This window comes from Malus domestica, chromosome 14, assembly GCF_042453785.1.
Source record: "Malus domestica chromosome 14, GDT2T_hap1".
Classification (NCBI taxonomy): domain Eukaryota; kingdom Viridiplantae; phylum Streptophyta; class Magnoliopsida; order Rosales; family Rosaceae; genus Malus; species Malus domestica.
Window position 1 is genome coordinate 6,982,722 of NC_091674.1, and position 13,598 is coordinate 6,996,319.

Sequence of the window (13,598 nt, forward strand, 5' to 3'; positions counted from 1 at the left end):
TTTCACAAAGACACTAGATGTTTGAACGAAATACGGGGCAAAGCATGCTTACTTTTTTTATGCTTACTTTTTTTATGTCGATTTATTGTGCACAAGATCTTTGACTTGTCCAAACTTTCGTCGGTACATGCATCACCCATTATCCCAAAACACTTTTGACTTCCATGGCCGAATGCAATACCTATAAATTCCACACTTCCTTGAACCACAAATTCACATCTCTCAGGCTCCCAACCAAAACCCAAAACAATGGAACTCAAGTTCTCCGTCTTCCTCTCCCTAACCCTACTCTTCTCCTCCGTCCTAAAACCCGCTCTCTCCGATCTCTGCAACCCCGACGACAAAAAAGTCCTCCTACAAATCAAGAAAGCCTTCGGCGACCCCTACGTCTTGACCTCATGGAAATCAGACACTGACTGTTGTGATTGGTACTGCGTCACCTGTGACTCCACCACAAACCGCATCAACTCCCTCACCATCTTCGCCGGCCAGGTATCCGGCCAAATCCCAGCCCTAGTCGGAGACTTGCCATACCTTGAAACCCTTGAATTCCACAAGCAACCCAATCTCACTGGCCCAATCCAACCCGCCATTGCCAAGCTCAAAGGACTCAAGTTTCTCAGGCTCAGCTGGACCAACCTCTCAGGCTCTGTCCCTGACTTCCTCAGCCAACTCAAGAACCTCACATTCCTCGACCTCTCCTTCAACAACCTCACCGGCGCCATCCCCAGCTCGCTTTCTCAGCTCCCAAACCTCAACGCTCTTCATCTAGACCGCAATAAGCTCACAGGTCATATTCCGAAATCGCTTGGGCAGTTCATTGGCAACGTTCCAGACCTGTATCTCTCCCACAACCAGCTCTCTGGCAACATTCCAACCTCATTCGCTCAGATGGACTTCACCAGCATAGACTTATCACGGAACAAGCTCGAAGGTGACGCATCCGTGATATTTGGGCTGAACAAGACAACCCAGATTGTGGACCTGTCCAGGAACTTGCTGGATTTTAATCTGTCAAAGGTGGAATTTCCGACAAGCTTGACCTCGCTGGATATCAACCACAATAAGATCTACGGGAGTATCCCAGTGGAGTTTACCCAACTGAATTTCCAGTTCCTGAACGTGAGCTACAACAGGCTGTGTGGTCAGATTCCAGTGGGTGGAAAGTTGCAGAGCTTCGACGAGTATTCTTATTTCCATAACCGATGTTTGTGCGGTGCTCCACTCCCAAGCTGCAAGTAATGGCCACAACTGCAGATTTGGCCAGCACTTTCCGAATAGTTGCTGTTTAAACAGGTGTTTGGTCATACAAATAAGCGACCAGTCATGGCAGCAGTGTAGCTCATTTAAAAGTAATTAATAAGATTTGTTCATGCATTTTACCACTGCATATAGAACACAGATTTATAGCGAATAATCCATGTAAAAGAAAAGATTATAGCGAATAAACTTGGCCAATAATTTACTTGTCAAAAAACAGAAACATAATAAACTTTGCCGATCTTTTTTCTCTTCAATGTTCCTAAACCAGGATACTGTTTGGTAAGTCGGAAATTAGAATACGACAGGAAATGGATGAATGAAAATAAGTCAGGAAATAATATTTCATGAAGAAACCACCCCGTTTTCGCATTATTTATGCGGGTGTTTCGGATATCAACTATATCCAGTTTTTAACAAGTTTGGCGTAAATTAGAGGCAAAGGTTACCACATCGGAATAAGTGTAGGGTCTTCTTCACTAGTGTTGCCAATGTCACAATGGAGACTCCTTCCATGGCAATCTGTCAAGCCCGTCACCAATAGCCCTGCGGAACTCACTGTTGTGGAGAAGGAACGATGAGTCATGCCCACCAGTGACCCATCTGACTTCTGAACCCGGCCAAGCTTTTTGAAGCTCCAGCACCCATCATCCTGAAACATAATTGTGGTTAAAGGAAGAAACTTGGAAAGCTAGCTAGTCATAAAAACCAAAAAACAAGACTTTACATTCCATGACGACTTATTCAGAGTAGCATACAATGGTCAAGTTATTTTCAAGAACAGGAAATGGGTAAACGCTAATAGTCATAAAGGTTGGTTAATAACAAATGAGCAGAAAGGTAACTTCATAAAAGTTGAAAATCATAGTACACATAACAACAAAAGAATAAATGGATTGCAAAATTACGAATATTAGAAACACTACAAGATTCGTCGAAAAAGCTACAATTCAGAGAACTGCATTGTGACTAACTTGTTTATAATAAAATACAAGCACTATTATATATAGTGAAAAGTAAATTGTAGTAATGGTCCATCAATTTTAATCAAATTAAAACAATAGTCTCTCAACTAAAAATTCATTACTATTTGTCCCTCAACTTATCAAAATGTATAGCTATAGTCATTTTCATCAATTTCGTCAAAATTGTCAAAATAAATTATGTTGGAATAACCATTTATATAATTAAGGTCCCTCAGCTCATTAAAGTGTATAATTATGGTTCTTTTTGTCAACTACTTCAAAATTTTTGTCAAAACGAGTTATGTTAGAATGATCATTGCTACAATTGGGTTAAAGTTAAGAGATCATTTCTCTAGTTGAATTAAAGTTGAGGGACTAATGGTAATGAATTTTTAGTTGAGAAATTATTGCTCCAATTGATTTAAAATTAAGGAACTATAGCTACAATTTACTCTATAATGAACTAAACCTAATCCTAATAGACAAGAAATCCTAAAGTTAAAGAAAAACTAATGAAAATAGCTTGAAAACTTTGAATTTTAACGATAAAGACAAAATAAAGGGTAAAGTAAATAGTTTTTTTTAGTGTAAAAATGTAATTTTTTGTTAAAATAAACAGTACCGCGAACTTTTCGTTAAAATTTCTTAAAGTTAAAGTCAAAGGGCAAGGAATCCTAATCATTGTATCGGAAAGCGTGTGACATCCGTGAGAGACAGGACATTGCGCATTCGTTCTCTCACTTCCTCCAGAGTCATTACAAACAAAACCGAACCAACCAAATCGACTTGAGTCAGTTTTGGTATGGTTGAATTGATATAGCAATTTTCTTTTACAAAATCAAATTGAATTGAACCTATCATTTATGCTTGATTTTTAGTTTCAAACAAAAACCGAACCTAGAGACCGAATAGGACAAACTTTTGTATTCACATTGATAAAACCTGAATCAAATCGATTCTTTTTTTAATAGTTAATTTAACAAAAAGTTCTGGTATTATTAATTTTAACAAAAAAAATCATATTTTTACATTAAAAAATTAATTTTTACTATTCACTTTATCCTTTATTTTGTCTTTAAAACTCAAAATTTTCAAACACATTTTACTAGTTTTCCTTTTTTAATATCTATACGTGCAATTCTCTCTACGTTAGAGAATATTTTCATGTCATTGTGCACATAATTTTTTTATAAAATATTAAATTAAAGAATTTAGCAAAAAAAAAAAAAAGCCCTCTTTTTATTTGTGGAGGCCAGATGACCTACAAAAAAAATAACTAAATAAGTAAAAGATTTTTAGCTAAAATGGTCATGAAATTGGCATAACTCCTTACTTTAGTTTCTAAGATTTGAAATCGATATAAGTAATTCTTGAGTTTGTCCACCATCAATCATTTTGATCATTCCGTAAAAATTTTTGTTAAATAAGAATAAAAGGCCAAACATACCTTCAATTTAATAAACAATGAGTTAAAATAATTTGACAAAAAATAAAGATATTTTTCTCATTTTATCTTTATGTAATAGAGCAGCGGCAGGGCCTCTAATTATCTAAAATGTCCGTATTTTAGTATGACTAATGTTGTATTAAAAAGAAGTCACAAGGCAATTAACAAGCAAAGCAAATAGTAACAGTGACAGGCACAAGTTTATTGGGTTTAATTAAGTCTCAATTCACCGCCATCAGTTGCCAATTGAGGAAGGGTGGAAGTCACTTGGTGAAGCACAATGTGGTGGAGGTTCATCTGCTTTTGCCAGATCACAGCACGCAGACCACAAGGATTCAGCAGACACCCTTCGTTTTGACTTTTTTTTTCTTTTCAAGTTGTCATAACAGTATAGAAGCGTGAAATTTTGGCAAATGTTGGATTAGAGCATCTCTAACAACGCTAGCAAAAACTTAGTTATTATATGATTTCAAATACCGTAAAATTATTTATAACAAATTACTCTTAACAATTCTACTTCACCGACAATCTAATATGAATAAAGTTGGATCTTTTAAGAGTGGCCAACAACTGTCCGTAAAAAATAAAATAACTTGCTACATAGCTAGTCGGCTATTTCTTTGTTTATGAGGTTATGTTTGGATGAGGAATTTGTGAATACCAATGAATTTTAATTAGTTAGAAATGCATTATAAGACAAAGTAACGGATGAATATGAAAATGACTGCTTGACATGAGTGATATGGAATTGTTTGTGTATTATTAATAATCATGTAGGGCATTTCAATGCCTCTATCACATCTTTGTCAATTATTTCTAATTATTTTATCCTAAATCTAGTAGTACTTGCAAATCGCTCCTCCAAACATAGCTTATTTCAGTCAAAAGAAGCCGAGTAATCTTGAGAAACTCTTAGGTCCTCATCTCTATCAATCCAGCTTTGGCTGACCATGGTTCCCAAACCATGCTCCATTTGTTCTCTTTAATTTTGTTTATTCCTACGCTTTTACTTTCCCAAACAACTCAGATAATCATGATTTTTGTATTTTTAATTAAAAATCTGACCGTTCAAAGATTAGGAATATCTCAAACTTTAGGAGATGTAAAAATTTCACAAAAGACACTACATGTTTGAATGAAATAAGGAGCAAAGCATGTTACTTTTTGATGTCGATTAAATGCGCACCAGATCTATGACCTGTCCACACTTCCTTCAACCACAAATTCACTATCTCAGGCTCCCAACCAAAACCCAAAACAATGGAGCTCAAGTTCTCCACCTTCCTCTCCCTAACCCTACTCTTCTCCTCCGTCCTAAACCCCGCTCTCTCCGATCTCTGCAACCCCGACGACAAAAAAGTCCTCCTGCAAATCAAGAAAGCCTTCGGCGACCCCTACGTCTTGACCTCATGGAAATCAGACACTGACTGTTGTGATTGGTACTGCGTCACCTGTGACTCCACCACAAACCGCATCAACTCCCTCACCATCTTCGCCGGCCAGGTATCCGGCCAAATCCCCGCCTTAGTCGGAGACTTGCCGTACCTTGAAACCCTTGAATTCCACAAGCAACCCAATCTCACTGGCCCAATCCAACCCGCCATTGCCAAGCTCAAAGGACTCAAGAGTCTCAGGCTCAGCTGGACCAACCTCTCAGGCTCTGTCCCTGACTTCCTCAGCCAACTCAAGAACCTCACATTCCTCGACCTCTCCTTCAACAACCTCACCGGCGCCATCCCCAGCTCGCTTTCTCAGCTCCCAAACCTCAACGCTCTTCATCTAGACCGCAATAAGCTCACAGGTCATATTCCGATATCGCTTGGGCAGTTCATTGGCAACGTTCCAGACCTGTATCTCTCCCACAACCAGCTCTCTGGCAACATTCCAACCTCATTCGCCCAGATGGACTTCGGCAGCATAGACTTATCACGGAACAAGCTCGAAGGTGACGCATCCGTGATATTTGGGCTGAACAAGACAACGCAGATTGTGGATCTGTCCAGGAACTTGCTGGAATTTAATCTGTCAAAGGTGGAGTTTCCGACAAGCTTGACCTCGCTGGATATCAACCACAATAAGATCTACGGGAGTATCCCAGTGGAGTTTACCCAACTGAATTTCCAGTTCCTGAACGTGAGCTACAACAGGCTGTGTGGTCAGATTCCGGTGGGTGGAAAGTTGCAGAGCTTCGACGAGTATTCTTATTTCCATAACCGATGCTTGTGCGGTGCTCCACTCCCAAGCTGCAAGTAATGGCCACAACTGCACATTTGGCCAGCAATTTTCGAATAGTTGCTGTTTAAACGGGTGTTTGGTCATACAAATAAGGAAATAATATTTCATGACTCGTTTTCCCATTATTTATGCTGGTGTTTCAGATATCAACTATATCCAGTTTTTTACAAGTTTGGCGTAAATTAGAGGCGAAGGTTACCACATCAGAATAAGTGTAGGGTCTTCTTCACTTGTGTTGCCAATGTTACAATGGAGACTCCTTCCATGGCAATCTGTCAAGTCCGTCAACAATCGCCCTGCGGAACTCACTGTCGTGGAGAAGGAACGATGAGACATGCCCACCAGTGACCCGTCTTACTTCTGAACCCGGCCAAGCTTTTTGAAGCTCCAGCACAGAGTGTTTCGGGATGTACCCATCATCCTGAAACTTAAGTGTAATTAAAGGAAAAAACTTGTAAAGCTAGCAAGTCACAAAAACCAAAAATCAAGACTTTACATTCCACAATGACTTATTCGGAGTAGCATGCAATGGTCAAGTTGTTATTAAGAGCAGGAAATGGGAAAACGTTGATAGAATCTTAAAGATGGGTTAATAACAAATAAGTAGAAAGGTAACCTCATAAAAGTTGAAAATCAGAGTACAACGGATTATAAAACTACGAATATTATAGAAAACGAAGAAGCACTACAAGATTGGCCAAGAACGCTACAACTCAGAGGACTACATTGTGACTGACTTGTCCATAATAAAATAATAAAATACAAGCACTCCTATACATGGTGAAGTAAACCTAGTCCTAATAGGCAAGAAATCCTAAATGGTCAAGGAATCCTAATCCTTATCCTCCAAGTAAACTAATAAAAACAGTAATAGACTAATTTTCCAACAATAAATACTTACAGTGGCAGAAACAAATATCACGGCATTGGGATTTTTTGGAATCGGAAAGCGTGTGACATCCGTGAGGGACAGGACATTGCGCATCCGCTCTCTCACCTCCTTGAGAGTCATTGCAGCCTTCTGCACGCAAGATCCTCTCTCAGGGCCTCCCACGCAGTTGCATGCTTTAATATTCCCTCACAGAATGCCACAACACCAGAGTGTGGAGAGAGAAAAGGTAGGGTTGCGATGGGTGTAGGGTGCAGTGATCTAACCATTGCAGCATGTACTCCTCCTAGGTTCCACAGAAGCATTATATTTTCGGCCAAAAGAAATGTGATTAAATGAAGGGTGCCAGTGTTCCACTTCTAGGAAAAGTTCATGATTTATTCCAAAGGTCAGAACTAATACTTTAGTTTTGACTTTCAACCATGTAGAAACAAAGTAAAACTAGTTCAAGTTTTAACCAAAAAAAAAGAAAAAAACTTCAAATTTTAAACCAAAGAAAGATGGCAACGACTTCTAATAACTTCAAACACTTAAAGCTATAGCAAGAGATGGATTTGGGTCTTTACCCATGCTAAGTCCACAGACACCCATCTTTCCAAACCCTGCCTCACAGTCTAGCCAATGCAAGAGACTGCAAGCTTCTTGAATGGTTGCCCTTCCTAATAAAAGTAAGTCACTGACACACAAGAGTTTTGCCCCACGCTGCATCACCGGACGTCTTTGTCCATAGAAAGGGCTGCATAACATATCCACCTCAATCAAAAAGCTGGAAGGTACGAATAGTAACCATTTAGAACTCTGATTTCAGTTACAAAAGGTGTCTGGCTGCGCAGAATAATTTACCTCTCAAGCACCATAGTAGCAATGTTTTCCTTCAGCAAGGGTCCACCAAGACGTAACGTTCATTCAAATGTATGGTCCCCAGTTCCTGCAAAATGGAAAATCAGCAAAGAAATTCCTCCCAGTGTTCCTCAACAAAGCCAACCAAAGAAGAACAAATTACTTCGCACACAATCATATACTTTGCAGCAATAATATAGTTGAGAGAACCAAACCAAGTACATTCGACGGCCATGTTCCTCAATCTTCCAAGGGAACAAGAACAGTTCCAAGTATAGTTTCCCAAAACTGGTTAACACTTTAAACTCAATATTAGACTCTTTGAGAGAAGTATACAAGTCGAAGACAAAGACCCAATTGAATTGTAAACATTTTAAAATAAATAAACAAAACGTATTTCTAGCATTTGATTTCTAATTCTAAAATTTCAATGCTCAACACAATGCATGGTGTACCAAGTTACCGCTATTTGCCAACCTTTGCTACTGTAATCAAAAGGCAGAAAACAGGTTGAAATTATATTTCAGAACATTTCATCAATAAGCAAGGCTCAAAGTTCATATTGCTAGAGATAAATCGAAGCGGTAAATGTAAATCCAACCTCCCAATAGTTTACTAATGATTTGCCATACTACATTGGTGTAAATAACCAAAACAAACACGAATAAAATAAGAAAACATTAATCCCAAAACTCCAATCCTAATTTATCACACGGTGAATAAATATGAACCGTAATTATACCTGCAAGATGAACGACACAGGCCATCCTCTGAGGAGGAACCGATTTTGGAACAAGAAACGCAACTCTTGCACTGTGACTCTCAGGAGGCAATGCACTGAGAAGCTGCTCATCACAAGGCGTCCGGAAAACCCCTTCTCTGAGAGAAGCCGTCTTGCTCTCCCAAACAGTTTTCCAAGTTGGTTGGATCACAGCAGGAGGCCAATTCTGGCCAGCTGCTTCTGGGAAAAGCTGATTTATCATCCTCTCAAGCAGCTCAAGCTTTGTGCCGCCCCACCCTCTCGAAAAAAATTGAGGGCTAATCTTTGTTCTGTGCATGAACGCACCGTACACATGGTCCAGAACATAATGAAGCATTCCCAGATTCACAGTCACCATTTTTGAGAGAAAAGCAGAAATTCAAACACCAAAATTTTCACAAAAGTTCGGTTTTTTTTATCAATTTGAACAAAACCCAGATGAAATTATATGCACACTTTCAGAAACAGAGAAGAATCCAGAATGTTGGGGAATAAGTATTTGTGGATTTCATCATCTGAAAAACATGATTTGGGGATGAACAGATTAGGGATTACTTAACAATTGAAATAAATACTCAAGAACTATGGCGACTGTGAATCGAGAGGCACGGATGGTGAAAAATCAATGGGAAACTGGAAGGAATTGGTGAGACCAAAGGAGATGGGAGAAGAAGGGGGTGGTGAGAGAGTGGAGGGAATCCAAAATCCGAAAGCGAAAGGGGAGAGGGGGAAGCAAGAGAGGGAGGCCTATCAAACCAAAACCAAAAACAAAAACAAAAAATGTGGGCTGAGAGTAAACATGGGATTGAGACGGTGGGTTGGGGGCAGTGCTTTTTGTGATGGCAAGAGCTTCAAGGAGAAGGATTTACTGTTTTACATGCAACGCCAACGGCTTCATCACATTATTGTGTAAAAATTTACAAAACAAAATTAGACAAAATTAAGCTGGGAGTGTTTTTTGTCATGGGAGTATTCCTTGGTTCGGCATTAGTTTTTAGTTTTTTTTTTCTTTCTTTGCACAAACGTGCCTTAAAATGAGTTAGCAATAATATAATTCAAACTCGTCTTTGATGAGAATCGAATTTAAGATCTCTTACTTATAAATAAATGATTATCAATAATTTTCAGTTACCAAAAAATTAGGGAAATTCACATGCAATTTTTTTTCAATTTAATTTCAAGTTTTCTCATTTAAAGGTTACAACCACTTAGTTATACAGTATATTAGGATATCAGCTTGTAAATAAAAAAATTTACGCTCGAAAAACTAGTCATTTTTCTCGTGAGCTTACTAATTGATAAGATAGTTTCAGGTTAAAAATAGTCATTTGTCAAATAAACTAAAATAAGACGAACTCCATAAACACATGTCGAGTTCAAAATACAGTCAGTGGAGGGAAAACCCAACGAGCAAATTCTTATGGGTGAAGCACCAAGATAATTTATAGATAAGAAATTAAAGCAGTTTCCATCCAAATCCAAGCACGCGTTTATTTTCTTCTTTCGTAAAAGTTTAATTGCGTTTGGCAGTGGAAAACCCCCAAAATTTGTTAATGAATTCGACCTCCTCTCGCTGTCAACTTGTCATGATCAAGTATGAGGTTGTCAATTTCTTGTTGGGGTTTACATAATCTTAAATTTGGCCCACAGACTACCACAAATCTTAAATTCCACTTTTATAAGGCTAATGGAATGTGAAATAATACTTTTTGACTTTCATAATCTTTTTTTGTAATCCACCGATTATTCTTGCACCTGGAATATGGTTTCTATCTGTTGATATGTTTTGTTCAACTGTTATATTGACATTTTCATAAATTTATGTATTCGGGTGTGGTTACCACTTGACTTTAAACGCATCAAGATATTAATGTGTAGATAAAGATATAAAATCTGATCTTTCAAACTTGTTTTAAACACAAAAATACACAACGATTTGTAGACATTCGTGTAGTTTTTGTATTTTTTCATATCTATACTCATCTTGCATTTGATTATGCTATATATGTTAGTGAGTCTGCTACTATAAAGACCGCAACTGCATATCTGAGAGAAACATTTTAATAGGGTGTTTGAACACGTTATATGTAAGACGCATCTCCATAAAACATAGATGCTTATATTTTTGTCTCATCTGATTTTACGACAGTTCAATGTAAGAGTTGTCCTAGTAGCCACTACGGCTGCGGTACATAAGATTTTCTCCATGTGTAAACAAAGGATACAATGTGTTGCCTTTTACAGTTAGAAGAGGTAACTGTGGAAAAATTCTTCTTTTCAGAAGGAGATCGGAAGGTAACATGTATGAGGTGAATCCATTGACTTGATGATAGAGCAGATGAATGCAACTGAGAAGTCAAATTCTCAGAAGGGAAGGAAAGGTGCAAAAGGAAGAACCACAGTATTTGATAGAGTATTTAATAATACATTTGAATTCTTTCAGTGACAGCTTGTAAAACACACAAGGTTCTCTATGAATGATCATTCAGGAAGATGGAACGGGATTGAACCTAGCCACTGGAACACAAACCAAAGGATGAGCCCTCGGAAGTGTTAATCCAGCTGCCTCTTCCATGTCAACAGTTCCTTCAACTTTCCACTCAAAGCACTGAACCATAGCTGCAAGTGTTGTCTGCACAACCTGCATTGCAAGCGAGGTTCCGGGACATCCTCTTCGTCCACTCCCAAATGGCAACAGATGAAAATGCTGCCCCCTCACATCTAACTGGCTCTTCCCACTTCCCTCTTCGGTCACAAACCTCTCCGGCTCAAACTCCAATGGCTTCTCCCAGTGGTTAGGGTCTCTGTTGATAGCCCACACATTCACAAATAATCTTGTTTTCGCGGGAATGTCATAGCCGCCGATGGTGCAAAATTCGGAGGACTCTCTCACGATTAATGGGCCGGTTGGGTGAAGCCTTAGGGTTTCTTTCACTATGGCTTGTAGGTAGGGAAGGTTGGCAATGTCTGATTCTTGTACGAGCCTGTTTGTTCCAATTATGGTGTCAATTTCTTGTCTTGCTTTCTGCATCACATCTGGATGGTTGATTAGTTCTGCTAGTGCCCATTCTGTCGTGATTGCAGATGTGTCGGTTCCAGCAGAAAATATATCCTGCGAATATGTAACAAATATATATCAACAATCGCTTCATTAATTTACATATGCACATAGCATTTAGAAACTCATAGTGATTTTGGCTTATAACATCCAACCATACGGAAAAGAATATGTGCACATGAGTCCTTCTACCATACGACAAGGTAAAGTATATACACTGCCATTTAAGTGGCTCGATCCACTCATTAAATTCCGTCCCTTAGATTCGTGAACGTACATTCAACCGTTAAATTCAGCAAATGTATACTCAATATGGATGAATGTAAAAAAATTTCGATTGCATGACCTCATGTTTAGATCATTATAGTTGTCATTTAACAAATACATATTAGTTATTAATGAAATCCTTCACAATTAGAGGCATTATAGCTATCAGTGAATGAGCAATAAATTACTAATAGGCAGTGTAAGATTTGAGTCAAATTAATTCAGAACTATTTACCAGGATGAATGCCTTTATGTTTTCTCTTGTCAATCTAAACTCCGAGGTTTCATCTTCAGCTATGTCGAGTAAAATGTCAAGTAAATCCTTAACTGCATCACCGCCACCTTCGCCAACTTCCTTCTTCTTCCTTTCCTCTTGGTGCTCCTTGATAATCCTCTCCATCATAACGTCAAACCTGTCACGCACTTCCTTAAGCTGTTTCCCAAACCCTTGCAAATCCAAATTCTTACAAAACCATATGAAGTCCGACAAATTAAACTTCCCCGTCAACTCAGCAATAGCTTTCACCTGCTTTCTGATCTCAGCAGCCTCTTTTTCGTTCGAAGAGCAACTCTGCCCCATAATCATTCTCGATATGACGTTATTTGTCACCGTCATAAGCTCTGCGCCAACATCAACTGGCTCGGCTGCCTTGGCCTTGTTCAGAAGCAGTTGCACGAAACTCGCCAACTCTTCACGACGGACTGGAAGGAGCTGATCGAGTGTCCTTCCACCAAGAAGCTCGGACATGCATAGTTTCTTCATGAACTTCCAATAAGGTCCATAAGGAGCAAATGAAAAATCAGCTGATCCGTACGTGAGGTAATCAACAGCAGAAATATAGGGCCTGTTGGAGAAAGAACCCTCATGAGTTTTGAGGAACTCTTTCGCCATCTCTGGCGTGGAAGCAACTACGCAGGGGACGGAACCAAGAAAGAGGTGAATCAGAGACCCATATCGGTTGGATAGCTTGTGAAGAGCTTGGTGAGGTATTGGAGCAAGGAGGTGGAGGTGTCCGAGGATCGGCAAGGCCATCGGACTTGGTGGAAGGCGAGGCTTGGTCCGAAATTTGGTGAGCATGATTCGGACCAAAACTGTGGAGACTAGCCACACGAGGAAAAGTATGATGTATCCTTGGAAATCTACTTCCATGGTTGATTGATCTTTGTATTATTCTCGTCAAAAAGATGTTGTTCTGATGGTTTCTTATTTAAGGAGCTCAAACCCTAATTCATTTTCCTAGGAATTTTATAGTCCTCAGACAAGGAATTCAATATCCCTTCATTTGAGAGTTTGTCTATTCTGCTGATACATGTTAAAAAACTAATATCTATTTGTTTTACATTTTTATTTGGCTGAGTATTTGTTTATATTTGAAGTGGTTGGTTTCTTGTTTAACTTTAAAGCGACTCCTATTTCTTATGCACACAGAGATTGTTGAAGACTGATTCCTTTTTACATTCACTCATTGTTCCACAGGTACTTCTTGGTTACATGTGTTGGGTTATATAATGGTACAGTTTCGATTTGTGGTGATAGTTATGATTCAGCATTGTGGTCTAATTAATTGTTTTGGGGTGCATGAGCTTGGATACATGTTATACTAAATTTTGTATCTGTGTATTTTTAGTTATTTGTGTGCGAATTTTGTCAGCTTTAGTATAATGCCTTCGAGTTGTTTTAGAATTCCAATTGAGATTCATGTCTTAATACAAGTCTTTATTGTATCGTTAATAGTTAAATTTATCTAATGAATATCTTTGTACTAAAAAACAGCACTGAAATCATTAGAAAGTCTGATGTAGTGTTTTTAGGGTGGAGGGTAGAGACTGGGTCAGCATGCAGCCGTCTTTGGTGCAAAACTTGAGTTTAAAAAACC

General features: G+C 38.7%; 3 protein-coding genes and 1 pseudogene across 3 annotated transcripts; 2 read left to right on the forward strand and 2 right to left on the reverse strand.

Moving 5' to 3' along the window:
- Positions 1–227: 227 nt before the first annotated feature.
- LOC103454277 (polygalacturonase inhibitor-like) lies at positions 228–1,378 on the forward strand. The gene is given in 1 exon segment (NM_001329030.2): positions 228–1,378. A coding segment is annotated over 1 exon segment (993 nt). The 5' UTR covers positions 228–249; the 3' UTR covers positions 1,243–1,378.
- A 3,554-nt stretch (positions 1,379–4,932) lies between these two features.
- LOC103454279 (polygalacturonase inhibitor) lies at positions 4,933–5,925 on the forward strand. The gene is given in 1 exon segment (NM_001329031.1): positions 4,933–5,925. A coding segment is annotated over 1 exon segment (993 nt).
- A 55-nt stretch (positions 5,926–5,980) lies between these two features.
- On the reverse strand, positions 5,981–8,775 carry LOC103454278 (uncharacterized; annotated as a pseudogene).
- Positions 8,776–10,605: 1,830 nt separating this feature from the next.
- LOC103454280 (cytochrome P450 93A3) lies at positions 10,606–13,020 on the reverse strand. Its single transcript, XM_008393879.4, has 2 exons — positions 11,957–13,020; positions 10,606–11,508 (listed from the first exon to the last, which is right to left on the reverse strand). The coding sequence occupies exons 1-2, from the start codon at positions 12,869–12,871 to the stop codon at positions 10,882–10,884; spliced, it is 1,542 nt and encodes a 513-aa protein (XP_008392101.3). The 5' UTR covers positions 12,872–13,020; the 3' UTR covers positions 10,606–10,881.
- Positions 13,021–13,598: the final 578 nt, after the last annotated feature.